The sequence below is a fragment of the Tupaia chinensis genome, unplaced genomic scaffold, assembly GCF_000334495.1.
Source record: "Tupaia chinensis unplaced genomic scaffold, TupChi_1.0 Scaffold142808_1, whole genome shotgun sequence".
Classification (NCBI taxonomy): domain Eukaryota; kingdom Metazoa; phylum Chordata; class Mammalia; order Scandentia; family Tupaiidae; genus Tupaia; species Tupaia belangeri.
The window spans coordinates 282006-304100 of record NW_006202654.1 but is presented as its reverse complement, the minus strand read 5'-3'; the positions used below and the strand labels follow the sequence as shown (position 1 = coordinate 304100).

Genomic DNA, 22095 nt, shown 5'->3' with positions numbered 1-22095 from the left:
GCAGAGTAGGGACTCGTTAGTTGTAGGGATCAGCCAGCATGCTTTATTTTTTCCTTTTTTTAAAAACAGCTTTATTGAACTATAATTACATTCCATACAATTCGTCCATTTAAAAATGTATAATTCAGTGGTTTCTAATATAGTCAAATTGTGCAGCTATCCATTTCCAGAACATTCCATCACCCCCAAAAGAAACACATTAGCAGTCACTCCACATTCCTTCTCCCAGCCCTGGCTGCCACTATTTTCTCCCTCTATAGGTTTTTGAAAGAAAAACTGTAACCTGGCTTTTTTGTGTGCATGTGCTCACAAGAGAAATCAAACACCCCTCAATAGGGCATGGTCATGCCACAATCCCTTTTCCTCTATTTCTCCATCCTGTTGGGATTTGGGACATGCATGCACACGCACCAGTATGACTTTCAAGCTTCAGGATCTGGGACTCAGACCGTGATTGGCCATGTGGGAGTCCACCATCTGCTGGCTGCAGGACATGTATTCTTAATAACACACACACACACACACACACACAGACCTCAAGCCTATGACCCTATAAATGACAGGGCACACGATTCCAGCACTCATTGCAAAAGTGGGACAGGAAATGTGGGTCGCTTTACTTTTCCTACAGAGCAGCAACTCTAGTAGAGGATAAACCATATTGGTGACTCAGTAAAGAAACGGACCTCTGTCATTAGAAAATGTGAACATGCTGGGGCCAGCAGGTGGTGTGGTGGTTAAGGCACTGGACTCCCACGTGGTTGACTGCACTTTGAGTCTCGGATTCCTATTTCTTTTTTTTTTTAAGTATTATTTATTTTATTTATTCATTCATTTATTTTACTTTGACCAAAGAGACACAGAGAGAGAGAGAAAGAGAAAAGTGAGAAAGCAAGCCACCAGGTCTGGAACTTGAGCCATGGTTGGCCATGTGGGAGTGTCCAGAGCCTTATCCACCATGCCACCTGCCAGTCCCCTTAAGTAATTCTTTTAAAAAAATGTGGGGACCAGCAGTTAGCATAATGGCTATGTTGCTGGACTCCCACGTAGTCGACCGCAGTTCAAGTCCCAGACCCAGTGGCTTAAACTCACGCCGGGTGCGTGTGCATGTGTGCCCAAGATGCTGAGAGGAGAATGGAGGAGAAGGGACTGCGGCGTGGCCATGCCCCCCCTGGTGGGTGATTTCTCGCTCTCAGTCTCTCTCTGGCGAGCACACGCACCCTATAGCAAAAACCTCTCCAAAAAAAAAAAATGTGAACTTGTACCGCCCGCAGTATTACTGCAGCGTATTTCTTACATTGGGATTTGAGCACCTCGCCATTTCATTTACAGACTATCCTCCTTAAGACTGTGAGTTCCCTGAAGGTAGGTGTTGAACCTTTTCAGTTTTGCATTCCTGTATTTTTTACAGAGTGGACATTACCATTTCATGAACTTTAGCTAGTGAACTCACAGGAGTAATAAATGTTAATATGCGGTGCCAACTTAAACCCTCACCTTGTCTGCCAGTACTTAGTACAGGTTATACAGTAACCCGTTCTGATTCTGAAAAGTGCTATTTCCATAGACAAATGACTTTGTTTAAAGCCTCAACAACTACTCAAAATGTTTTTCAGGTTATATATGGAAGCTCCTCCCAGAACAGGTAATATTTACCCTTGAATATAATCAAGTGTAATCCAGACACAAAGCATCTCTGAGTATCCAAGAAGCTAGTCTTCTGGAAGTGGTGAAAGGTGCATTAAACTGCTCATCTTGTCATCAGGTTCACTTAACAGTTCACTCTCCAGGTCATTGCAAAAAAATACTACAGCTTTTTAAAAGAGGTGAATTCCTGTCTACGGCTTACTTTTCAGTTTCCAGATATAACTCTTGGTTTTTCGTAAGAATGCCTTATCCTACGCTCAACATCACTTAGAAGCAAAAAGGGCCAATGGTAATTATGTTCTCCTACAGTATAAAAAAGTGCTTAAAAGAAAATGGCTGCCTCAAGGAGGGAGATGACAGCATTATTTCTGTAATGATTTTATGTCTAAAGAAACAATTAAGTGTAAAGCTACTCTGAAAATATTTTTCAAAATCTGTTAAGTATCAGCTTTATTTAAAAACATACAAATATTTTTGAAATGTAGAAATTAAGGTTGTTGGATTTTTAAAACTCTACATAAAACTGATACAACAAAGAAATCCATACTGGAGTAATCACTCACAACTTGCCAATTTCATCCACTAATTTAACGCTACAGTACTCAGGATAAATGAAAGGATTTAATATTGTCAATGGCTTAAAAAAACAGTCACTTGTAACATCCTACTATAATTAGCACAACCAGTTATGGGTTACCAGTACAAAGAATTTCAACAGAAAACTTAGAGCTTCCTTAGAACCAAAAATATAAACTGAGACAGTAAGTTAATGCAAATAGTCTACATCTGAGTTAAATACTCTTCTTGTGAATTTTAGCACTCAGCCGAATACAATCATGTTTTAGAGAGGGACCGTCAGTGGTAGCGGTACTTTGACCTGAGTCAGACTTTTATGGTTTGGGTTAGACTGACCAGCAGGGGAGAAGGCTCCCAGCAGGGGAGGTGATGGGGCTCAAAATTGGGATCACTTGCCAAACACCAGAACAATGAGGAGAACTGCATGTTAGAATAAAAGGACCTAAAAGGAAAACATTTAAAAAGTTAAAATTTATGTTCCAAAGCATGTAGTCATATCATGCTATAGGGAACCTGTTTTATAACAAGGTCCAGTCTGAACAATTCACATAAATGAGAATTTGGAGAACAAAGACACACCTTGGTTTGGCTGAGTGCATTTCCAGTGCAAACCTTTTCATTTTGTTAGGGCTCATGCTATACTAAAGGACTTTAGAACTACCTTTTTAAACAACACAATTACTTAATAATGAACAGCATTAGTTAAAATAGTTAACCAGGTAAAGCTCCCAGGTATCACCAATGACTTCCATGTTTCATTATTCAAGTATTCCTGAGAAAATAGTAAGAAAAAAAGCAGCTTCCACTACTTTTTAAAAGCTCTTTCTCAGAGGTTGTTCAGATTTTCCTAAATGAAACACACAGGCAAAAATGGAGTTAAAAGAAAAACAGAGGGACCACTTTCCACTTGAGCTAAGTGAGAACAAAACATAAATGATCTGCTATCAACTGCAAGGTCACATGTGACCCAAGAGTGAATGCACATGGTACCCTTTGCTAAGTGGAGGATGAAGAGCAACTACCCACTTAAAGTTATGTTACATCACAAGTGCAACTCACTTTGGGGAAAATAGTTTAATATATCTCTCAGAAAAAAATAGTTTATATTAATTTCCATCTCAATCAAAACAGTGGTTACGAAGTCCAGCGCCACCAAGCAACCTTCATTCTGTCCCATACTGCTGAAAGTGAATCCAAGGCGGGACGGACATCCAGGATGGTGAACTGGTAGTCCTTGTTGACTTCACCGCCATCGTAGTAATCAATGACGTATCTAACTTCTGTCCCACAGCGGTCAACGATCCAATCGTGCCTATCAAATGGCAACTCATACCTGGGATGAAAAGATGCTAGTGAGTATTAAAGTGCTGGCTGGGCATTCAGACCCAGTTTAAACAGTAAGAAAGATGGAGAAGATGCCCATGCAAATGCCTGCTCTCAGAGTCAAACAAGGAACTGGGAAGTGAGACTTGGAGACTCGCAGTCTAAATGCTAAGGGAATCACACAGTCTATGTTGCTGAAGAACTGTGATGAGTTCAGATCAGATGACAGCTCATCTGTCTACCAAGGAATAAAGACCACTGAAAGAGACCCAGGCCAAGAGGTCAGCTGAGATACCACAGAAGAGCAGGTGATTGAAGAATCTCAACTATGTTAGAAAGGAAGGGGAGGAACACTGAGCAGACAGATCCAAAGAGATTGATCCCAAATGGAATAAGAGGATATTTCCAAGAATATTTAAAAAATGCTCAGTTCAATCCAATGATAATGAAATAAGAGGCAAGCCTAGCAAATCTGCTCGTGAATGGACAAGTCTCAGGGAGAGGACGAAATCTACGGCTGAATAGTGACTACGTTTTAGAAGATGGCACTGCAGTTCTTAGACTGGTGCCAAGGGAAAGTCAACCCTACCGTGAAGAGTATAAAGGAACTGTTCTGCACTGACACTCACCCCATCCATGAGCGAATTCGTGCCCTTGGTGAATACTCTTTAGCCTTCCCTCCAAACCGGATCAACGATGGGCCACATGGGCACTCCCTAGAAATCCACAAATACAGAAAGTCTGTTAAAACACTTCCCTTCCTTTGACAAAGATGATGTTCCAGTTCTTCAATAATATACATTTTTTTTCTCTATGTTATGTCACATACTATCACACAGAGAACGTTAACTTCAAAATAACTTAAAGAAATATAATCCCTATCTGCTAAAACATTCCTCTTTACTTCTTGATCAAGGCCATTCCACTCTCTCCTTTACTTCCAGATACCTGTCCCATTCTATGCGTGAGTCATGGAACAGGGCCTTTCCATTTGGTGGAGGGGGAGAGGAACATTCCCAGAAACAAAAAAAGAAAGCCTTTTACTGTGTATCAGGCAGCTCTTTTGCATGGCAGGCCACCTATGTTGTTAGCTGCTCTCACTGCTAAGACAGACCATAGTCTTGAGTCATCTCTAAGTGAGATGGAGCAAGGAATGCAAAGTGCAGAGCCCCTTTTGGAGACTGGATGAGATCCCTTACTTCTCTTCTTGGGAACTGCTCCTCACCATTTCTGCCCAAGAGGCTCACAGGTTAAAAAGTAAACTCAACCTAGGCAAACCTCCTAGAGACTTGAGCCTGGTTTTTTTTGTTTTGTTTTGTTTTGTTTTGTTTTTAAGGCCTACTTAATTTTGACAGGACTCTGGAAAATGACTGGAAAGAGCATTGAAACTGACAAACTGACATTCCCTTCTTTCTCTCCCCTTTGCTCCATAATCACACTACCAATCCCGAGCAGGCAATTTTAATGAGAGCACACTTTCACCCAGGCCACTGCAGACACTGTGGCTCCCCCTCCTTAAGGAGCCAGGAAGGTTACTCCTGAAGGCTGCCGACATGGTTGCAGGGGGTCATCCCCCAGACATGTACCATCCCAGGCCCGGAGCCCAGTCAATGATACCAGAGAGTGCTACTAGTGAACTGCAGAGTGTAAATGTTAAAAACAAACAAAATGCCCTTAAAAAATAATCCAGTGGATTTTTGCCAAGAAAAAAAATTAATCACTTTGTGATGAATCTGAAATGGAAAGCTCTGATTATGATATAACCTGGCTCTTTGTGTAGGCAAGCCCCACCCCTACACATTTTGATATGTGGTCCTTGACCCAGAGCGGCAGCATCGCTCTAGAAACACCAAGTCTGGGCCCTGCCCCAGGCCCACTGAATCAGACATCCTGGGGTGGGGCCCAGTATGCTGAGTTAGAACAGACCTTCCAAGTGAGGCTGATGCATGCGTGAGAAGCGCTACTCTCAACAGACTGCATTGGTCCTGTCAGCACTACTATACACACCAATGCATTTACCTTTTCTCCTGACAAGGGCCCTGTTTTAAGGCTCTCTTTTGATTAGTCCTAATGGATTCACTAAATGCTGCTGAGGGAACAAAAATGCCTTTCCTATCTCCCATGGAGCAGGCAGCATTCCACCACCTCCCTTCCCATGTGCTTTGCTTTCAACTGACTGTGACATTCCTCCCTCTGAGATGGGGTCTCTGTCCCTTCTCCTTGAAAATGGGCAGGCTCATGATGGCTCTGTTTGCCAGGTCAGTAAGTGGTCGAGCCTACAGAGGGCTCTGGACCCCAGCTAGGAAGCAACCCTGACCATGTCTTGGCAGCCAAGGCCCCAGACTTCAGGGGGCAGAAATGAGCCATCCCTGCCCTGCCCTCTCTGCACACAGGACCCACTAACTCCATAGTCTAAAGAAAGGACTGCTTTTTTACACAACTAAGAAGGAGTAGACTGAATAAAGCAGATGGCACTCCCAATGTGACAGACACTGGAACATGCCTGCTACCTAAAATGTTTCATTAGAATAACAAATTATCTGAATAAAGTGTTAAAACTCTAGAAAGTTGACATAAAGTAAGAAAGATGCTGGAGGATTTTTTTTTTTAATCTCAAATGTACCTACTTGGCATGAAGGGCTTCCCACTTCAAAATCTCCTTCCAAGCCTGCTCGTTATTCTGATTATGAATTTTAATGATATTATACATGTCTTTTTGACTGATATCCTCCTCCTTCCACTTCCACCTAGGAAAGAACAGTTTATGAAAGCTGACAAATATTACAGATAATCTCAAAAGGTTAATTTACATATTCATACAACAAGGTGTTAAACATCACCCTTTATGAAAACTAAGAACGCTCACTTTCTTGGAATTTAATGCAGTTGAGACTCATTTCCAAGATTACTCATAGTATTATAAATCCAAAGCTACCATGTATACACTGGAAACCACTGTCACAGGTTACCTACGTCTTACCTCACTCAGTCACCAAACACCAGACTTAGGCAAACATCAAAAACCATATACTTTTAAGATGATACTTTTTCTGTTGGTACCACTGATGAATAATTCCCTAACTTTTTCTAAGCATTTTATATAATAGCATTTTTTTTTTTAGAGAACTCATTACTGGCTGTGAAGGTTAATTTTATGTGTCAATCTGACTAGGCCACAGGATGGCCAGACATTTGGTAAAACACTACTCTAGGTGTCTGCAACAGTGTTTCCAAATGAGATGAACATTTTTTAATCAGTAGACTGAGTAAAGCAGATGGCTCTCTGGATGCGGTAGACCCCAGAGAACTAATTGCAGGCCTGAGTGGAACAAAAAGGTCAACCCTTCAGCAAGTATGGAGGAACTTGTTTTGCATGACTGCTTGAACTGGGCCATGGTCTTTTCCTGTCTTTGACTAGAACTGAAGTATGTGAACTGTTCTAGGTCTCAAGCCTGCTGCCTTTTGGACTGGAACTATGGCATCAGCACTCCTGGTTCTCAGGCCTTCAGATTCAAGACTGGAACTACACAGCTTGCCAACTGCAGATCTTGGGACTTGTCAGCTTCCATAACCACATGAGAAAATTCCTTATAATAAATATCCTGCACCCTCCCACCTTCCTACACACACATTCTGTTGCTTGTTTCTCTGGAAAACCATGAGTAATACACTGACCTTGTACTTACAGATAGGTCTGGAAAAAAAAAAATCACTTGATTAGTATAGATTGATTACCTCATAAAACTTTTTATATGACTGGAAGTGAAAACTTTTTTTTCTTTCTTTTTTTGAAAGTTTTTTTTTTTTTTTTCGCTATGAGGCGCATGTGCTTGCCAGACAGATGGAGAGAGACAGAGAGACAGAAAGCTAGAAATCACCCCCCAGAGGGGATGGTCATGCCACAATCCCTTCTCCTCCATTCTCCTCTCGGGATCTTGGGCACGCACGCACACGTGCCCGGCGTGAGTTTTAAGCCACTGGGTCCGGGACTCGAACCGCGGTCGACTACGTGGGAGTCCAGCGACATAGCCATTAAGCTAACTGCTGGTTCCCAAGGAGTGAAAACTTCTTCAAGCATTTAATTCTGAAGAGCAAATTTACACTCCCCCAAATAGGTTCAATGACTTACCCTTTCCTTAACATTGCATTCCAGAACATCTGCTCAGAAGGATAAACCCACTTCTTCTCTGAATCTGCTCTCGGAATGGATGACTCCTCTCGGACAGTAGACAGTGCAAATGGCTGATCTGGGGCTGGTGTTTGATTAGGTGGTGGCATCAAAATAAAAGAAGCAGATTTGTTTTTTATGTGCTAGAAATATGATATACAGTAAAAACTAGTAATATAATTAACCACTTCCTGGAAAGCAATGTATTGAACACAAAGCACAGGCTCTTATGAGACCAGTGACATCAACATTTCAGACTTCAAAGATAATTTGGCTGTTTTAAAAAGTTAAAATACTGGCATTTTTCTTCACAGCTTAAGTTCTTATAAATGGTAAATGAACACTGTGATTAAAATTTCAGCTTAATTTTTCTCTGAACACATTTAAATGCAATTTCGCCATGGAATAAGAAGCAAAAACAAATAGTATGATCTGCAAGTGTTTCTAAAAATCTATGACAAGCTTTTCTAAAATGACTATCTACTCTTCTGAGGAAAAACCTTTGTATGTACAACATTTCAACATTTACTTTTTCAGCATTTACTTTTAGGATCCTGCTGTGTTTCCATCCTTTGGGCTGAGTGTCTGCACATCCACGTCCCCAGAAGGTGGGGAAGTCTGAAATCTCTTCTCCCAAATCTATGGGTCGCCAACACTATTATTCTAATGCCTAGCCTAGGTAAGGGCCTCTCATCCTTGGTACTCTTGACATATGGGGCAGGATGACTTTCAGTTATGGGGGTCTGAGCATTATACAGAGTTTAGCAGCAGCCCTGGCCTCTGCCCACTGTTAACCCTCCTCCCCAGTCTGACAACCAAAACTTTCCAGACACTGCCAACTGTCCGCTGGGGGCAGAACCCCCAGACTGAGAAGCAATGGCCTAGAACTTATTTCTATACTAGAGGTTTGGAGGATTTTCTAGTGGATACATGTGAATAATTAAAAGTCTCAGTTGCACCAGTTGGTGGCATGGTGGTTAAGGCAGCTGGATCCCACATGGCTGACTGTGCAGTTCAAGTCCAGATCCAGCAGTTTGAAAAACATGGTGAGTACATGCGAGTGCATCCCCAAAATCCCAAAAGGAGAGAGAGAGATGGAAAGTCTTTCACATCGCCTTGTTCTAGGAGATACAACCCACTGGTCCCTGACACTGCACCACAACTGATCTCCTCACAGGCCTTCAGATAGCTGGGCCAGGGATCATCAGCAAACTTTTTCTGTAAAGGGCCAAAGGTAAACAGTTTCAGTTCCATAGGCCATGCAGTCTCTGTCACACTACTCAACTCTGCTGCTGCTTTCCCTGTTGTGGGAAAGCAGTGCTGGGCAATGTCAACAAATGGGTGTGGCTATGCACCTACAAAGCCGTGTTTCAAAACTAGGCGGTGGGCCAGCTTTAGCTCATGGGTTTGGTGATTCCTGATGTGGACAGTGTGACTGTATCCCCAAACCCTTTCTTTTCCAGGCGAAATAATTTCTAGTTCCTTCAAATGTTATCTGGTTTGCTATAATTTTTAAATATTCTGTGGTCCTCCCAAGTACAGGCCCAAGTCTGTCTGTCTCTACCTTAACATGTGATTCCAAACATGAGACCATGATTCCCTCTGTGTTCTATTACAAAATACACTGAAGCCACATCTACCCTCTCATTTCTTGAAGGCATCAAATTTGCTGGCAGTCACAGGACAGACACTGACCACCCTGGTGATTCGTGTGCACACTGGAACCCAACTCTGCCTAAAATGGCACCCCAATCTTCTAATGTGCCTATGTGGATTCCCCAGACCAAAAAACTCCTTTCCTAACTCTAGCTGCACTTCTGGAACTTACTATCTACTACCCAATAACTTTCTCCCACACGAGAATATGCATTTGATACGCCTTATTCTTAGTCATCTATCCTGGTTCTTCATAAGCACTGTGTTCTTTCCCAAGTACTCTCTAAAATTATACTTAGTAGCACAGTCCAAATTTTTTATTGTGGATAGGATATCAAACTTCTTTGTTTTAAAAAGACAGAAAACTGTGCAGTTGAAGTTTCTAGTTTATTTTGGCAGTCTACAGAAGCATAAAAAGTTCCAGAAAGAAGGGATAAGCATGGATTACCAGATTTGAAGGATCTAAATTCTCCTTTCCAGCCATGGCACCCGTGACGGGACACTCCACATACTCGTATGCACGGTCCTGGTGGGCGGGTACAGAGTACTTCTTACTCTCACAGCTTGGGTCGGATGGTTCCATGCTCACTGGACAGCCTGAAATAATCATGTAAAAAACCATGTTTTACACTGTAAAAGAACCTTTTTAAGAATTATTTTATTTAACTTTATTTATTTATTTCAATTTGACCAGAGAGAGGGAGAGTGCGTGGGGGGTGAGAAAGCAAGCCACCACCCGGGACTCAAATTGTAGTTGGCCATGTGAGAGTCCAGCATCTTTAACCACCATGCCACCTGCCATCCCCAAGAATAAATAAATTTAAAAAAGGAATTATTTAATTTAATTTAATTAATTATTTTAATTTGACCAGAGAGGGACAGAGTGAGAGAGAGAGAAAGTGAGAAAGCAATCTGTCAGGTCTGGGACTCAAACTGTGGTTGGCCATGTGGGAGTCCAGAGCCCTTAACCACCACACCACCTTCCTGCCCCCCAAGATTTTTTTTTAACTTAAAATTATATATACTGGAGTTGGCAGGTGGTGTGGTCGAATTTAAAAAAATTAAATAACAATAGCAAATGGAATTAAATAAATAATTCTTTTTTAAAAAATTATATATATGATGTAAAGAAAAAAAAAAAAGAAAAACAGTGTCACCATGAAGGCAAGATATCTGGCTCTTTCAACTGAAGCTCAAAAGACCTAAATTTCTCACCAATGATTACCACTGCAGGAAAAGTCGGGTTTCCTTTGTTTAAATCCGCCAAGAGCTAAGCTATCTAACACTCTCAAATCCTAAAGATGAAGAGAAGATTCTATATATTTACCTTCCCTTTGAAAGAAAAATGGGTGCCCTTTCTCTAATTGTGTCATGATCCCCAGCAGAAGTAATGAAAAACTTTCAGCAGTTGCAGGAGCACGCATGTACTGTCTATACCATGGTTTTAGTCATGGGCTGGCAGACACCTGCCTAGACTAGAAGCTGGGCCTGTTAGAGGAACCTAGTGGCAGAAGCACATCTCACCAGGTGTCTGACTTCCTAGTCCCTGGTTCCAGACAAGCCAGCCCTGTTAGACATGGCTGCAGGCCAGGCTTTCCTTCCAGATATGTTCTCTCAGGTATTGGGGGCAGGAGAAGCAAAGCAGCAGAAGAGACTTCATGAAGGCAACTGGAGAGAAATCTGAAACACCACTGTGTTTTCACTTTCTTCCAAGACTAAATCAAGTTCTGGGATAATTGCACGTGCTGCTCCCCATCAGTGGGCAGTAAGAGTTCACCATGAAGAGGCAGGCATTAATCATCCCACAATTCATGTAGTATCCAGAGGCTTCTTTTTTTTAAAGAGTTATTTCATTTTATTTATTACTATTTTAATATGCAATAGGGCAGAGGCTTCTTAAGAGAGATCTGAGGTTACTGACCTGAGCAGCAGGAAGGACAGTCTTTGCCTGAGGATCCAGCATGCTGATCCCAGCAAGGGCACAGGCAGAAGAGCCAATCTGATACTTAGGAGAGCAGGCAAGCACCTAGAGAGCCAGGGCCTGGGACTGGCTCATGTAAAGAAACCCTTGCCTCAGGCAGCAGCAGAAACTGCAGAAATATGCAGAATGTTGGCTGCCATCCATAGGAAAGATGAGCTTCCTTTCCCTTTCCTCCCTGTGCCTCTCCTCTCAGGCCATCATTCCCCAGGACCTCATGCAGCTGCTAACTGCTCACTGCCCACTCTAGGGGTGAAGGAAGACCTGCTGCACCTTCCCTCTCTACTATTAAAAGTACTCATCTTTTCCAGGTCTCTGATCCTAGCTAGAGGTTAGAAAGGACATGTTTACACTTTTTACACTAACCTTTTTCACCAGTAATCCTTTCAATCTCTTACATATACCCACAGTCTTTACTAATGCAATAAAATTGACAGCTAGCAAATGAAATCAAAGAGATAGGCCTCTATGGCCTCCCCAGGGATGCTCAGAGCAGGAGCACACCTGCTTTGTTGGATCTGCCTCAATTAGTGCTGTGCAAACAAACCCTGGCAGAGCACTGCATCTGTCCTTGTCCAAGGTCACAGAAGCTTTGCTGACTTTCTGCTTCCTAGTTGTGTGACTTGGAGCATATCAGTTACCCTGAGCCTTAGCTTGTTTGACTGTAAAAATGGTGAAAACCTACTATACAGGATTACAAAGATGAGAATGCAAACTCTAACAGGCAAAGTATTTTTGTCTATTTTGTACAGTTATCCTCTCAGTGCAGAAAGAGAATCTAGCACTGCTTAATACAGAATGGGCAATGACTTAAGAGTGGGTCAAGAGGATGAATGATCAATGGCACAAGCATCCCTCTTGACTTACTGATTCAAGCCATACTTTAATCCATACAATCAAAAGTGGACATGCACTAATTAAAGATGAAAGCTGTTCCATTCTCACCTCTGCACCTAAAGAATTGACTACAAGTCCACTAGGTGATGGCTTATTTTTACATAGAAGATAGCTGCAATGAACGCAGGGGCAAAGTTTATCTATCAGGATAGTTAAATATGGACCAAAGCTTTTCAATCTTGGCAAACTTGACATCTGAGATCAGATGATGCTTTGGTGAGGGCCTGGCTATACTGGGCACTGTAAGATGTGTAGCAGGATCCCTGGCCTCTCCCCAGTAGATTTTTCTTTCCTCTCAATTGTGCCATGAAAAAATGTCTCCAGACATTGGCAAATACCTCTCCCCATTACTCCATCACAACTCCCTGCCCAAATGAGAACTGCTGAAGTATGCACAAGTAAACTTTGGGGGTTGGGGCTGATTTAGAGAGCAATCATTATGCTTTCATGCGTTATCTCCATTAACCACAACTACCCTGTGAAATGATACTATACTCTCATCTTATAGATGATGGACTGAGACTTAAGAGACAAAACTGTCTATAGCCACGTATCTCAGAAGTGGCAAAATAAAGACTGGACCCAGGATGTCTCCTCCCACATCTATGAGCCTCACCAGCACACTATACTGCTTCATCCTTTAAAACCTTTTGAGACTTATTTTTCTTTTCTGGATAAAGGGTCAATTACCTTTTATCTTCCCTTCATGCATTGGGCATCCAGAAGGTGGGGATGCTCTTTGATGATCTGAAGCATTTGAGGTCTGAACTGCAACAGGAGTAGATGCAGACAAACCCATGGCTGGAATCACAGTGTCAACTCTAAACAATTCTAAGTTTCCACCTGCCAGAGTAAAGAGACAGATTAATGTTGAAGCCTGGGCTCAGACTATTGGCTTGTTATTTATTTTTTTTTGGAGAGGTTTTTGCTATAGGGCGCATCTGCTCGCCAGAGACAGAGAGAGAGAAAGCGAGAAATCACCCCCCAGGGGGGATGGCAACACCGCAATCCCCTTCTCCTCCATTCTCCTCTCAGGATCTTGGGCATGCATGCATACATGCCTGGCATGAGTTCAAGCCACTGGATCCGGGGATCGAACCGCAGTCGACTACATGGGAGTCCAGCAACATAGCCGTTACTCTAACTGCTGGTCCCTGGCTTGTTATTTTTTTCATCTGCCCATCCTCTTTGTCATTCCATGGGAACTTGGCAGGGTACCCACTTTAAGGAGCAGGTTTAATATATTGACACCTTTGGGAAATACTATTAAATGTATGTCACCCTCTGGGGATACGTTTCTTAGGGAGTGGGAGTTTGGGGGTGAAGGTGGGCAGTCTCTGAGAAAACACGTCGCAGTGAAGGGCTGCAAGGCCTGAAGGTGGTGATCCAGACGGGGGAGGGGAGGCCCAGTGTGCCCTGACTCCGACCCCGACCCTGGGGCCCTAGCTAACGGATAGGGGTCGGAAAAGTGTGCAGCGCGGAAACAGGGATTTGAGGAAGGAAGGAAGGAAGGATGGATGGATGGAAGGGCCAGCGGAGGGCGGGACGCTACCAAAGTCTTCACTGTATGGTCTCTGCCAGTCCCACCTGCTCTGGCCCGTCTGTGACCCCCGATCCTGCCAGCCCGGTCAGCCCGCCCTTCCGCACCTGATTCCTGCTCCGGGCGGCTGCCCCTCCTCTAACCGACCTCGAGCCGAGAGCGCCCGCGACCTCCCGCGGCCGCTGCCGTCTTTCTCTGTCTCGCTCGGTCACCGCTGTCGCCGCGGTCACCGCGGGTTCTCGCGCGCCGCTACTTCCTTTTCCGAAGGCGGGACTTCCGGAGGCGAGGGGGCGGGGCGAGGGCTGAAGAGAAAGGGCTTTCTGACGTCAAGTCGCGCCTCCCTGGCTCCTCGACCTGAAACGGGAGGGTGGCTCTCTGGCTCCGCCCCTCGGGGCCAGGCGCCTTTTTCAACATTCCAGGGCTGACAGGGAGGGTTTAGTTTGGTCCAATTCGAGTGAAGCTCTCTGCTATATATGCTTTAAGCAGCAGAGGTGTTGCTTTGAAGGAACTTATTTTTTTTCCAAATTGCCTGTGTTCACAAGAGAGAGACACGGGACAGAAACAGGAGGGAAAATGCTCCCCCCCAGGGGCGTGGTCATATAGCAGTCCCTTCTGTTTTTCCTTCTTGGGATTTGGGGCCTGGCACGTTTTCCAAGCCCCTAAGGTAGGGATTCCAACCATGGTTGACCACGTAGGCTCTGCCTTCTTTGACCACCAGCTCACTGCAGGCCTCCCTTTTTTTAAAAAAGTTTTTTTTAATTTCTTCCGTGAATGAGAGAGTAAAGAGAAAGGAGAGAGCCAGTGTCCCCAGCAGGGCTCTGACTGCATTCTCCTCCAAGCTTCATCCAGCCCTGAATCATGGGCAAGCCATGCAGGGCATACCAGGTAGGTGTCTGGAAGTGAACCCTGAACCGGCCCATGTGGGTCAACCTCACAGTATCATCTTCTACCACAGGACCACCATCTGATCCCTAAAGTTTTCTGTTTTTTAAAAATGTTATCCTGTTAGCTTTAAGTATATCAATGATTCTGGAAACATTAGTAGATGGTCAGAACGGTAGCTATCCCCAGAGATCCAAAAGCAGAAAGGTCTGCATACTGGTGGCCAAGGCCTTAACTGGGTTGTGGACTTGGATGTCTGTATTTTCAATTATCTATGACTGAAATTTAGCATTTCGTTCCATTTGAAATGTAGGCAACAAATCCCAGTAGTATCAACTATATGTGGCACTAATGGCAATCACAGGTAAATTATGGGACATAGTGGTGTCGCAAATACCATTTACCAGTACTTTGAGATTAAGATAATTTGATATTGTTATTATGTAAAGTGTTAATAAAGAAATGTATGTGAATTCATGAAGTACACTTAGTTTCCCCTTTCAGGGCCAGGATGGCCATTCTACCCTCTTCCCTCTGTGCTGGAAGTGTTGGTGCATGACAGCTGTCAGATAACTCTCCAGGTCTTGCCCTTTGCCTTAAAAAACTTCCTTATGAAAACTCATATTTCCTGCTTGAGGACAGGCTGCATCCTGTGAGTGTTCTCTGTAAGGGTACCTAAGCCCAAGCGCCATAGCCTGGAGGGGGACAACTCAGAAAGGCTACCCCAGTTTCAGACTGCCTGTAAGATCAGCTGAGGATTGTACGAAAGACAGGGAGTCATTGGAGGGATATGAACATTGTGGTATAAAACAGAAAACTGTGGGAAAGAATGAAGAATTGTGGCCATGACAGAATTGTGCAAGTGCTAGGGAATTGTGGGAAAGTATAGACAATTGTGGACAGATTGAGAATTGTGGGAAAGTAGAGAATTGTGGGAGACAGTAAATTGTGGGACAGACAGGGAATTGTGGGAGAGAATGGAGAAATATGGGAGACATGAAGTATAGTGGGAAGACTATGGAATTTTGGGAAGGATTAGAGAATTGTGGGAGAGGCAAGGATTTGTGGGAGGACTATAGAATTTTTGGAAATTGCCACTACATTACTACATCACTGTTCAACTTCTCCCTTTGTTCACAATTCTCTTGTTCCTCCCATAAATCCCGCTTTCTCCCACATTTTTGTTCTTTCTTACAAATCCTTCTGTCTCCCACAGTTCTGTCAGTCTTGCAATTCTCTGTTCTGTCTGATAATTCCCTATTCTTTCCCACAATTTCACCTATTTCCCATAATTTGTCTCCATAATTCATTGTTCTTTCCCACAATTCAACCATGTCTCTAATCATTCTTTGTTCTCTCCCACAGTTCTGTACATAATTTCTCTTCAAATCTCCAATCTCTCCCAGAAGCCCCCCCCTTCAAAGTTCCCTCTCTCACTACTCAGTCCTTTTACAACCCTTTTGTGTCCTATGATTCAGTATCTCCCATAACTATGTTTTCACACAATTTTCTGTGTCTCCCATAACTCTTTATCATCCCTCACAATTCTCTGATTTACCCACAATTCTCTCATCTTTCTTTCCCATAGTTCCAAAAATAATTTTTATCTCTCACAATTCTCCATTCTCTTACAATGCTGTTCTTTTTCATAATTCCCTGGTTTGTCCTCCAATTCCATATTCCCTTTCACAATTTTGTTTTCTCTCAATATGCCAATCTTGACTACAATTCTCCATTCTCCCCTAATTTTTTCCTCTCTCACACAATTCCCCATCTTTCCCACAATTCTCAGTCCCATTTTACAGTTTCAAAGAAGATCAAGGCCTAGTCCTGCAACTCTAAAGTTTCTAAAGATCACATCTAGAAGTAGTGCACTGAAAAAAGATGGGAGTAGCATGGTAATAATAGGTAAACTGAACATGGCTTTGGAGAGGAATTTTGTAGAGCAACATGAGTCACCATGTACCTAGCTAGGCAAGAGGTATCAATATAGTCTGGCCTAGAGGAGTGGAATATTTGATCTTTTCTTCTCTGTGTTAATAGCTTGTAGTGGATTTGGTTTCCTAATTGCTATGGTTTGATATGTCCCCCAGAAATTTATGTGTTGGATATTGACCATATTATCTGCATAGTAAAAGTTTTAAGTGAAAACAATGTCTTCATTGTGTCCCTGGGTAAGGCCTAGTGGGCAGTGATTGGTTCATGGCAATCACGTAATGGAGGCAACAGTCTCATGAATAGATTAATGAGTCTCATGAGACCCAGTGAGTTCTGGCTGTCATGAAAAGGCATTAGTTCTCACCAGCACTGGTTATTTATTATTATTATTATTATTATTATTATTTATACATTCAATCGCTATACATCATTTAGATTGTAAAGAGACATTACCCAACATGATATACACCTCAGTCTGGCCCAGTTGAGAATACTATACACATCCTCATCAATAGATAATAAACCATATCTATGTTCCACAAATGTCTTAGCTCTCTATTTTCCCCCAAATTTCCTTTCCTATGTTCTTCCCCACCCACACTCTCCTTCCACTTTGTTGCTAGTGTGCATAACAATTTTTAATGTTTTTATGTTCTCCAGACTTGCAGTCTCTACCATAGAGTGCAGACAGTCGGTATATGTTAAGTGGAGACATGCAATGTCTATCTTTCATAGCCTGACTTGCTGCACTCCGCAACAAATCTTCCGTATTTATCCACTTTCTATCAAATTCCAAGACCTTGTTGTTTTTTATGGCTGAATAATATTCCATGGAGTATATGTGCCACACTTTTCAATCCAAATCATCTGTTTGTGGACATGTTTGTTGGTTCCATGTCTTAGCAATGGTAAATAATGCTACAATAAATACAGTTGTGCAAGTGCTTTTTTGACTGAGCATTCTCCTGTCCTTTGGGGAGATATCCAGGATTGGAATTGCTGGATCATATGGTAGTTCTATTTGAAGGTGTTTGAGGAACCTCTATATTGTTCCTCACAGTGGCTGGACCAATTTACGTTCCCACCAACAATGTAAGAGTGTTCCCCTTTACCACATCCCCTCCAGCACTTATCTTTTTTTTTTTTTTTTTTAAATCTTAATCATTCTCACTGGAGTTAGGTGGTATCACATTGTGGTTTTGATCTGCACCTCCCTTATGATGGGGTATGTTGAGCATTTTTTCATGTTTTTTTTTTTTTTTGGCTGTTAGTATGTCTTCCTTAGAGAGTTGTTTATTCAGCTCATTTTCCCACCTTTTAATTGGGTTGATCACTTTCTTCCAGGTAAGCCATTTGATTTCCCTGTGTATTCTGGTTATCAGTCCCTTATCTGAGGGACAGTTAACAAAAATTCTCTTCCATTCCAAGGGCTGTCGATTCACACTAATTACAGTCTCCTTTGCTGTGCAGAAACTTCTTAATCTAATGTAATCCCACCTGTCTATTTTGGGGATTATTGCCTGTGCTTTGGGGGTCTTATTTAAGTTTTTGCCTACCCCAATGTCTCCCATAGTTTCCCCAGTGTTTTCCACCAGTGGTTTTATAGTTTGTGGTCTTAGGTTTAGATCTTTTTGAAAAAATTATTTTATTCAATTTCATTTATTCATTTATTCATTTATTTTAATTTGACCAGAGATAGAGAGGAAAGTGAGAAAGCAAGCCACCAGGTCCAGGACTTGAACCATGGCCGGCCATATGGGAGTGTCCAGTGCCTTAACCACCACGCCACTTGCCAGTCCCAGGTTTAGATCTCTGATCCAGTTTGAGTTGATTTTTGTTAATGGTGGCAGATAGGGGTTCAGATTCATCTTTCTGCAGGGGGATACCCAGTTTTTCCAGCACCATTTGCTAAAGAGGTTTTCCTTTTCTCACTGGATTGACTGGTACCCTTTGTCAAAGATCAGTTGGCTGTATGTTTGGGGGTTTATTTCTGAGTTCTCTATTCTGGTCCATTGAGGACCAGAGTTGATTATTGTAAAAGAGTTAACAGTAAAGAACTCTCTGTCTCTCTGCACATGCTTGCCATCCTTTGTGCTTCTTTCAGCCATGCTATAGGCCTAGGACTTTGGACCCCTCACCACCAGAATCATAAGTTTGTTAATAAATTTCTATCTTTATAAAACCACCCAGGTCAGGTATTACTGTTAGCAATGCAAGAATGGACTAAGTTGCTAAGGTTTACTGATATTAAAGATAAATGGGACAACCAATTGGATGTGTTAATGAAATTTCCAGTGGATTTTTTCTTTTCTTTTTAAAGCCTAAGTTGTAACCAAGAACCTTCCAACATCATTATTCTTTTGAAATTACCATCTTACCTAATAAAGAGAAAGTTAATATGAAGTAATTAAGAAGAAGGAGAAAAAGAAATGGTTACTGATTTTGAGAAATATATAGGTTTGGGAATAAGATGAATTCAGAGTTGGACACACTGCTGTCAAGATGACAATGATTATCTAGACAGTGAAATCCAAGAAGTAGTCAGAGTACAGAATTGGAACTCAAAAGCTAGTTGAATATATGATAACATCTCCAAATATTTTTTTTCTAATTCAAGAATCTTCCAGCTTTAGTTTGGCTCACACCACACACACACACACACACACACACTATAGCAATAGCAATGTAAGTCTTTGCACCCAAAGAAATACATACCAAATTATAAAACTTGAAATAAATAGCTACATAAATGGTAAAATATCTTACCTTTTCCCTTCTGGGGTCTCTGTGCTAATTTACTCATGATTCCTGTCTAGTTGCTCCTCCTTTGATATTACATTAGAAGCAGAGACAGTCTTATTAGTAGGAAGTCTAATATATGGTGTTATCTGATGATTAATCATTTGTGCCCAGATCTCTGTCTTGCCAGCTATATCAGTCAAGATGCTCCAGAGAAACATAACTGATAGAATTTACATGGTGCCTTCAAAAAGTTCACGGAAAATGTATACAATGAAAAAAAAACCTGCAAAAAGTTCCTTTTATTTTTTATTTTGCTCCAAAATAAACTTATATCTGAACTCCATTTTCACACACACATTTGCAATACCCTCCTACATGTGTATGTATACACTTCTTTCCCCTGAGGAATGTTAAAGAATTGGCTCACATAATTGTAGGGACTGGCAAGTCTGAAAGCTGAGCAGGCCTGTTGGCAAGCATTTCCCAAGTCCTGCTATGGACTGGATATGGTGCTAGTCCCTGAGACCATAAGATAAGTGGGTCCAATGCTTCACTACTACTCTAATTAGCAAGACACACACCTTCACATAATTTCATTTATTAGAATTAATTTTGAAAAGTTACTATGTAGTATAAATATTATGTATGTAAGGATAGTCTTTAAAGGAGACAACCATGGAATGGGCATTTTTTAAAACTTTATTTTATTTATTTATTTATTTTAAAATTTTATTTATTCATTTATTTTATTTTAATTTGACTAGAGAGAGAGAGAGAGAGAGAGAGAGAGAGAGAAAGTGAGAAAGCAAGCTGCCAGATCCAGGATTCGAACCATGGTCAGCCATGTGGGAGTGTCCAGCACCTTAACCACCACGCCACCTTCTGGTCCCAAATGGGCATTTTTAAATTTTACCATTTTTATCCATTTTTAACTGTACAATTCTGTGGCAGTAAGTTCATCTAGAATGTTGTGCAACTATCACCATGAATTGCTTTTCAAAGGCTAAGTAGGGATGATTTCAGTGTAGCAAACACTGCTAGAGACTCTAGAACAGTTGTTTCTCTTTGATTCATTGTTTTGTTGTTGCTTTACTCAAATGGTTGCATACTTTATATAGGGCTTTAACCCTTGTTTTTCTTCACCTACAACATCTTGGAGATTTTCTGTATCAGTACAGTGTTCCTTTCACTTTTTATTTAATGAATGTACTCTATTTCATTGCGTAGATTAATTGAATTTGTATAACTAGTCCCTAACTAATGACCTAAGTTGAGATTGTTTTCAGTACTTTCCTATTACAAACAATGCTACAATGAATAATTTGAGACTTGTATATTTTATCATACTTTGTGAGGATATCTGTATAATATCCCAAATTGCAATGATTGGATCAAAGGTAATATACTTTAAAAATGTTTCTGTGGGATTACTTTTTGCTATAGGGCACATGTGCTCACTGGAGAGACAGAGAAAGATAAAAGGAAAGTGAGAAGTCACTACTCAGAAGGAATGGCCACAACACAAGTCTTCTCCTCCATTCTTCTCTTGGGATCTTGGGTACACATTCACATGCACCTGGCATGAGTTTCAATCTACCAGGTCTGGGACTCGAACCTCAGTGGACCACAAGGGAGTCCAGTGCCTTAAAAACTATGCCACCTGCTGGCCCCTGTACTTTCAAATTTTTGATAGACATTTCCAAATGACTCATGAGAGGTGGTTGTACTAATTAACATTTCTCACCAGAATGTATAAGAATGCTTGTTTCCCCATACATTCATCAACAAAGTGTATTGCTCTTCTTGTTATTAATTTGTAGGCACTATTTACACAGTAAAGAAATTAAACTTTTTCTTAAAGTATGAGTTAGAAAATTTTTCTATGTATTTTCATTATGTAATCTTTTGTCATTTCTAGGCATAGTTAAAATACTTAGGTTCTAAATTAACTCTCTCAAGTTTCTTCACTTTTTTAATGTAGAAATAAATTTTTATTGGTAATTAGAATTCATTTTTTTAGATCCTGATTTTAATGGACATATTGTAGGTAAATTCTTTTTTTTTTGAGATTTTCCATCCGGAGTACACTGTATATTGTCTCAATCAAGCACATCAACAGACATGTTATTGTCAACAAATTATTTTCCATTTCTTGTTTCCTGTATGTTTTGCTTTTTTTCCCCCATCCTTGATTCCCTATCTCTTACCCTCTGCCATCTCCCACTCTCTTCCCACACAGTCTCTGGTATCAATGTTTACCTTCTATACTGTTTTCCCCCCATTTTTTATTGAATTACTAAAGATCTTAATTAATCTAAATATTTTCATAGCAAACACAGCTGATATATACATTTCCATGAACACAAGTCTAACTTTAGGCATCCTATAAAGTAGCACCTAGCTGGGGCTATATAGCTTACTGTAGTCATTGAATAGATTTTTTTTTTTTCTGAAACTTTTTTTTTGTAACTTAATTTACATTCTTTTCTTAAGCATCATCACAACATACAAAATGTAATTTCCCATCCAGAATATACTGCATAGTGGCTTAATCACGCATATTTTTATCAAAAATTGTCCATTTATAGTTCCTTGAATTTTTTACCCCTCTTTCTGACCTTCTGTTCTTTCCCACCCTCTTCTCCCACTCTCTCTGGTGTCTACAATTGTCTTCCATTCCTTTTCCACCCACATTGTATTAATCATACAATTTCTTAAATAATCTAACTACTTTCAATGGTAAGTTCA

The 22095-nt window shown here is 41.3% G+C and overlaps 1 protein-coding gene across 1 annotated transcript; it reads right to left on the bottom strand.

Moving 5' to 3' along the window:
• Positions 1-1434: 1434 nt before the first annotated feature.
• Positions 1435-14034, bottom strand: HCCS (holocytochrome c synthase). Its single transcript, XM_006163688.3, has 7 exons — positions 13893-14034; positions 12936-13088; positions 9819-9967; positions 7676-7824; positions 6174-6293; positions 4176-4262; positions 1435-3556 (listed from the first exon to the last, which is right to left on the bottom strand). Exons 2-7 carry the CDS (start codon positions 13042-13044, stop codon positions 3358-3360), a joined length of 813 nt encoding a protein of 270 aa, XP_006163750.1. The 5' UTR covers positions 13045-13088; positions 13893-14034; the 3' UTR covers positions 1435-3357.
• Between the last annotated feature and the right edge of the window lie 8061 nt (positions 14035-22095).

Excerpts from the sequence above, each read along its gene's own strand:
- HCCS (XM_006163688.3), bottom strand. The coding sequence starts at position 13,044 with ATGGGTTTGTCTGCATCTACTCCTGTTGCAGTTCAGACCTCAAATGCT. Across the intron at positions 7,825-9,818 it reads ATTTAGATCCTTCAAATCTG|ATGCCACCACCTAATCAAAC; the intron begins GTAATCCATGCT and ends TCTTTTATTTTG. Across the intron at positions 4,263-6,173 it reads TGGGAAGCCCTTCATGCCAA|GGAGTGCCCATGTGGCCCAT; the intron begins GTAGGTACATTT and ends GTGGATTTCTAG.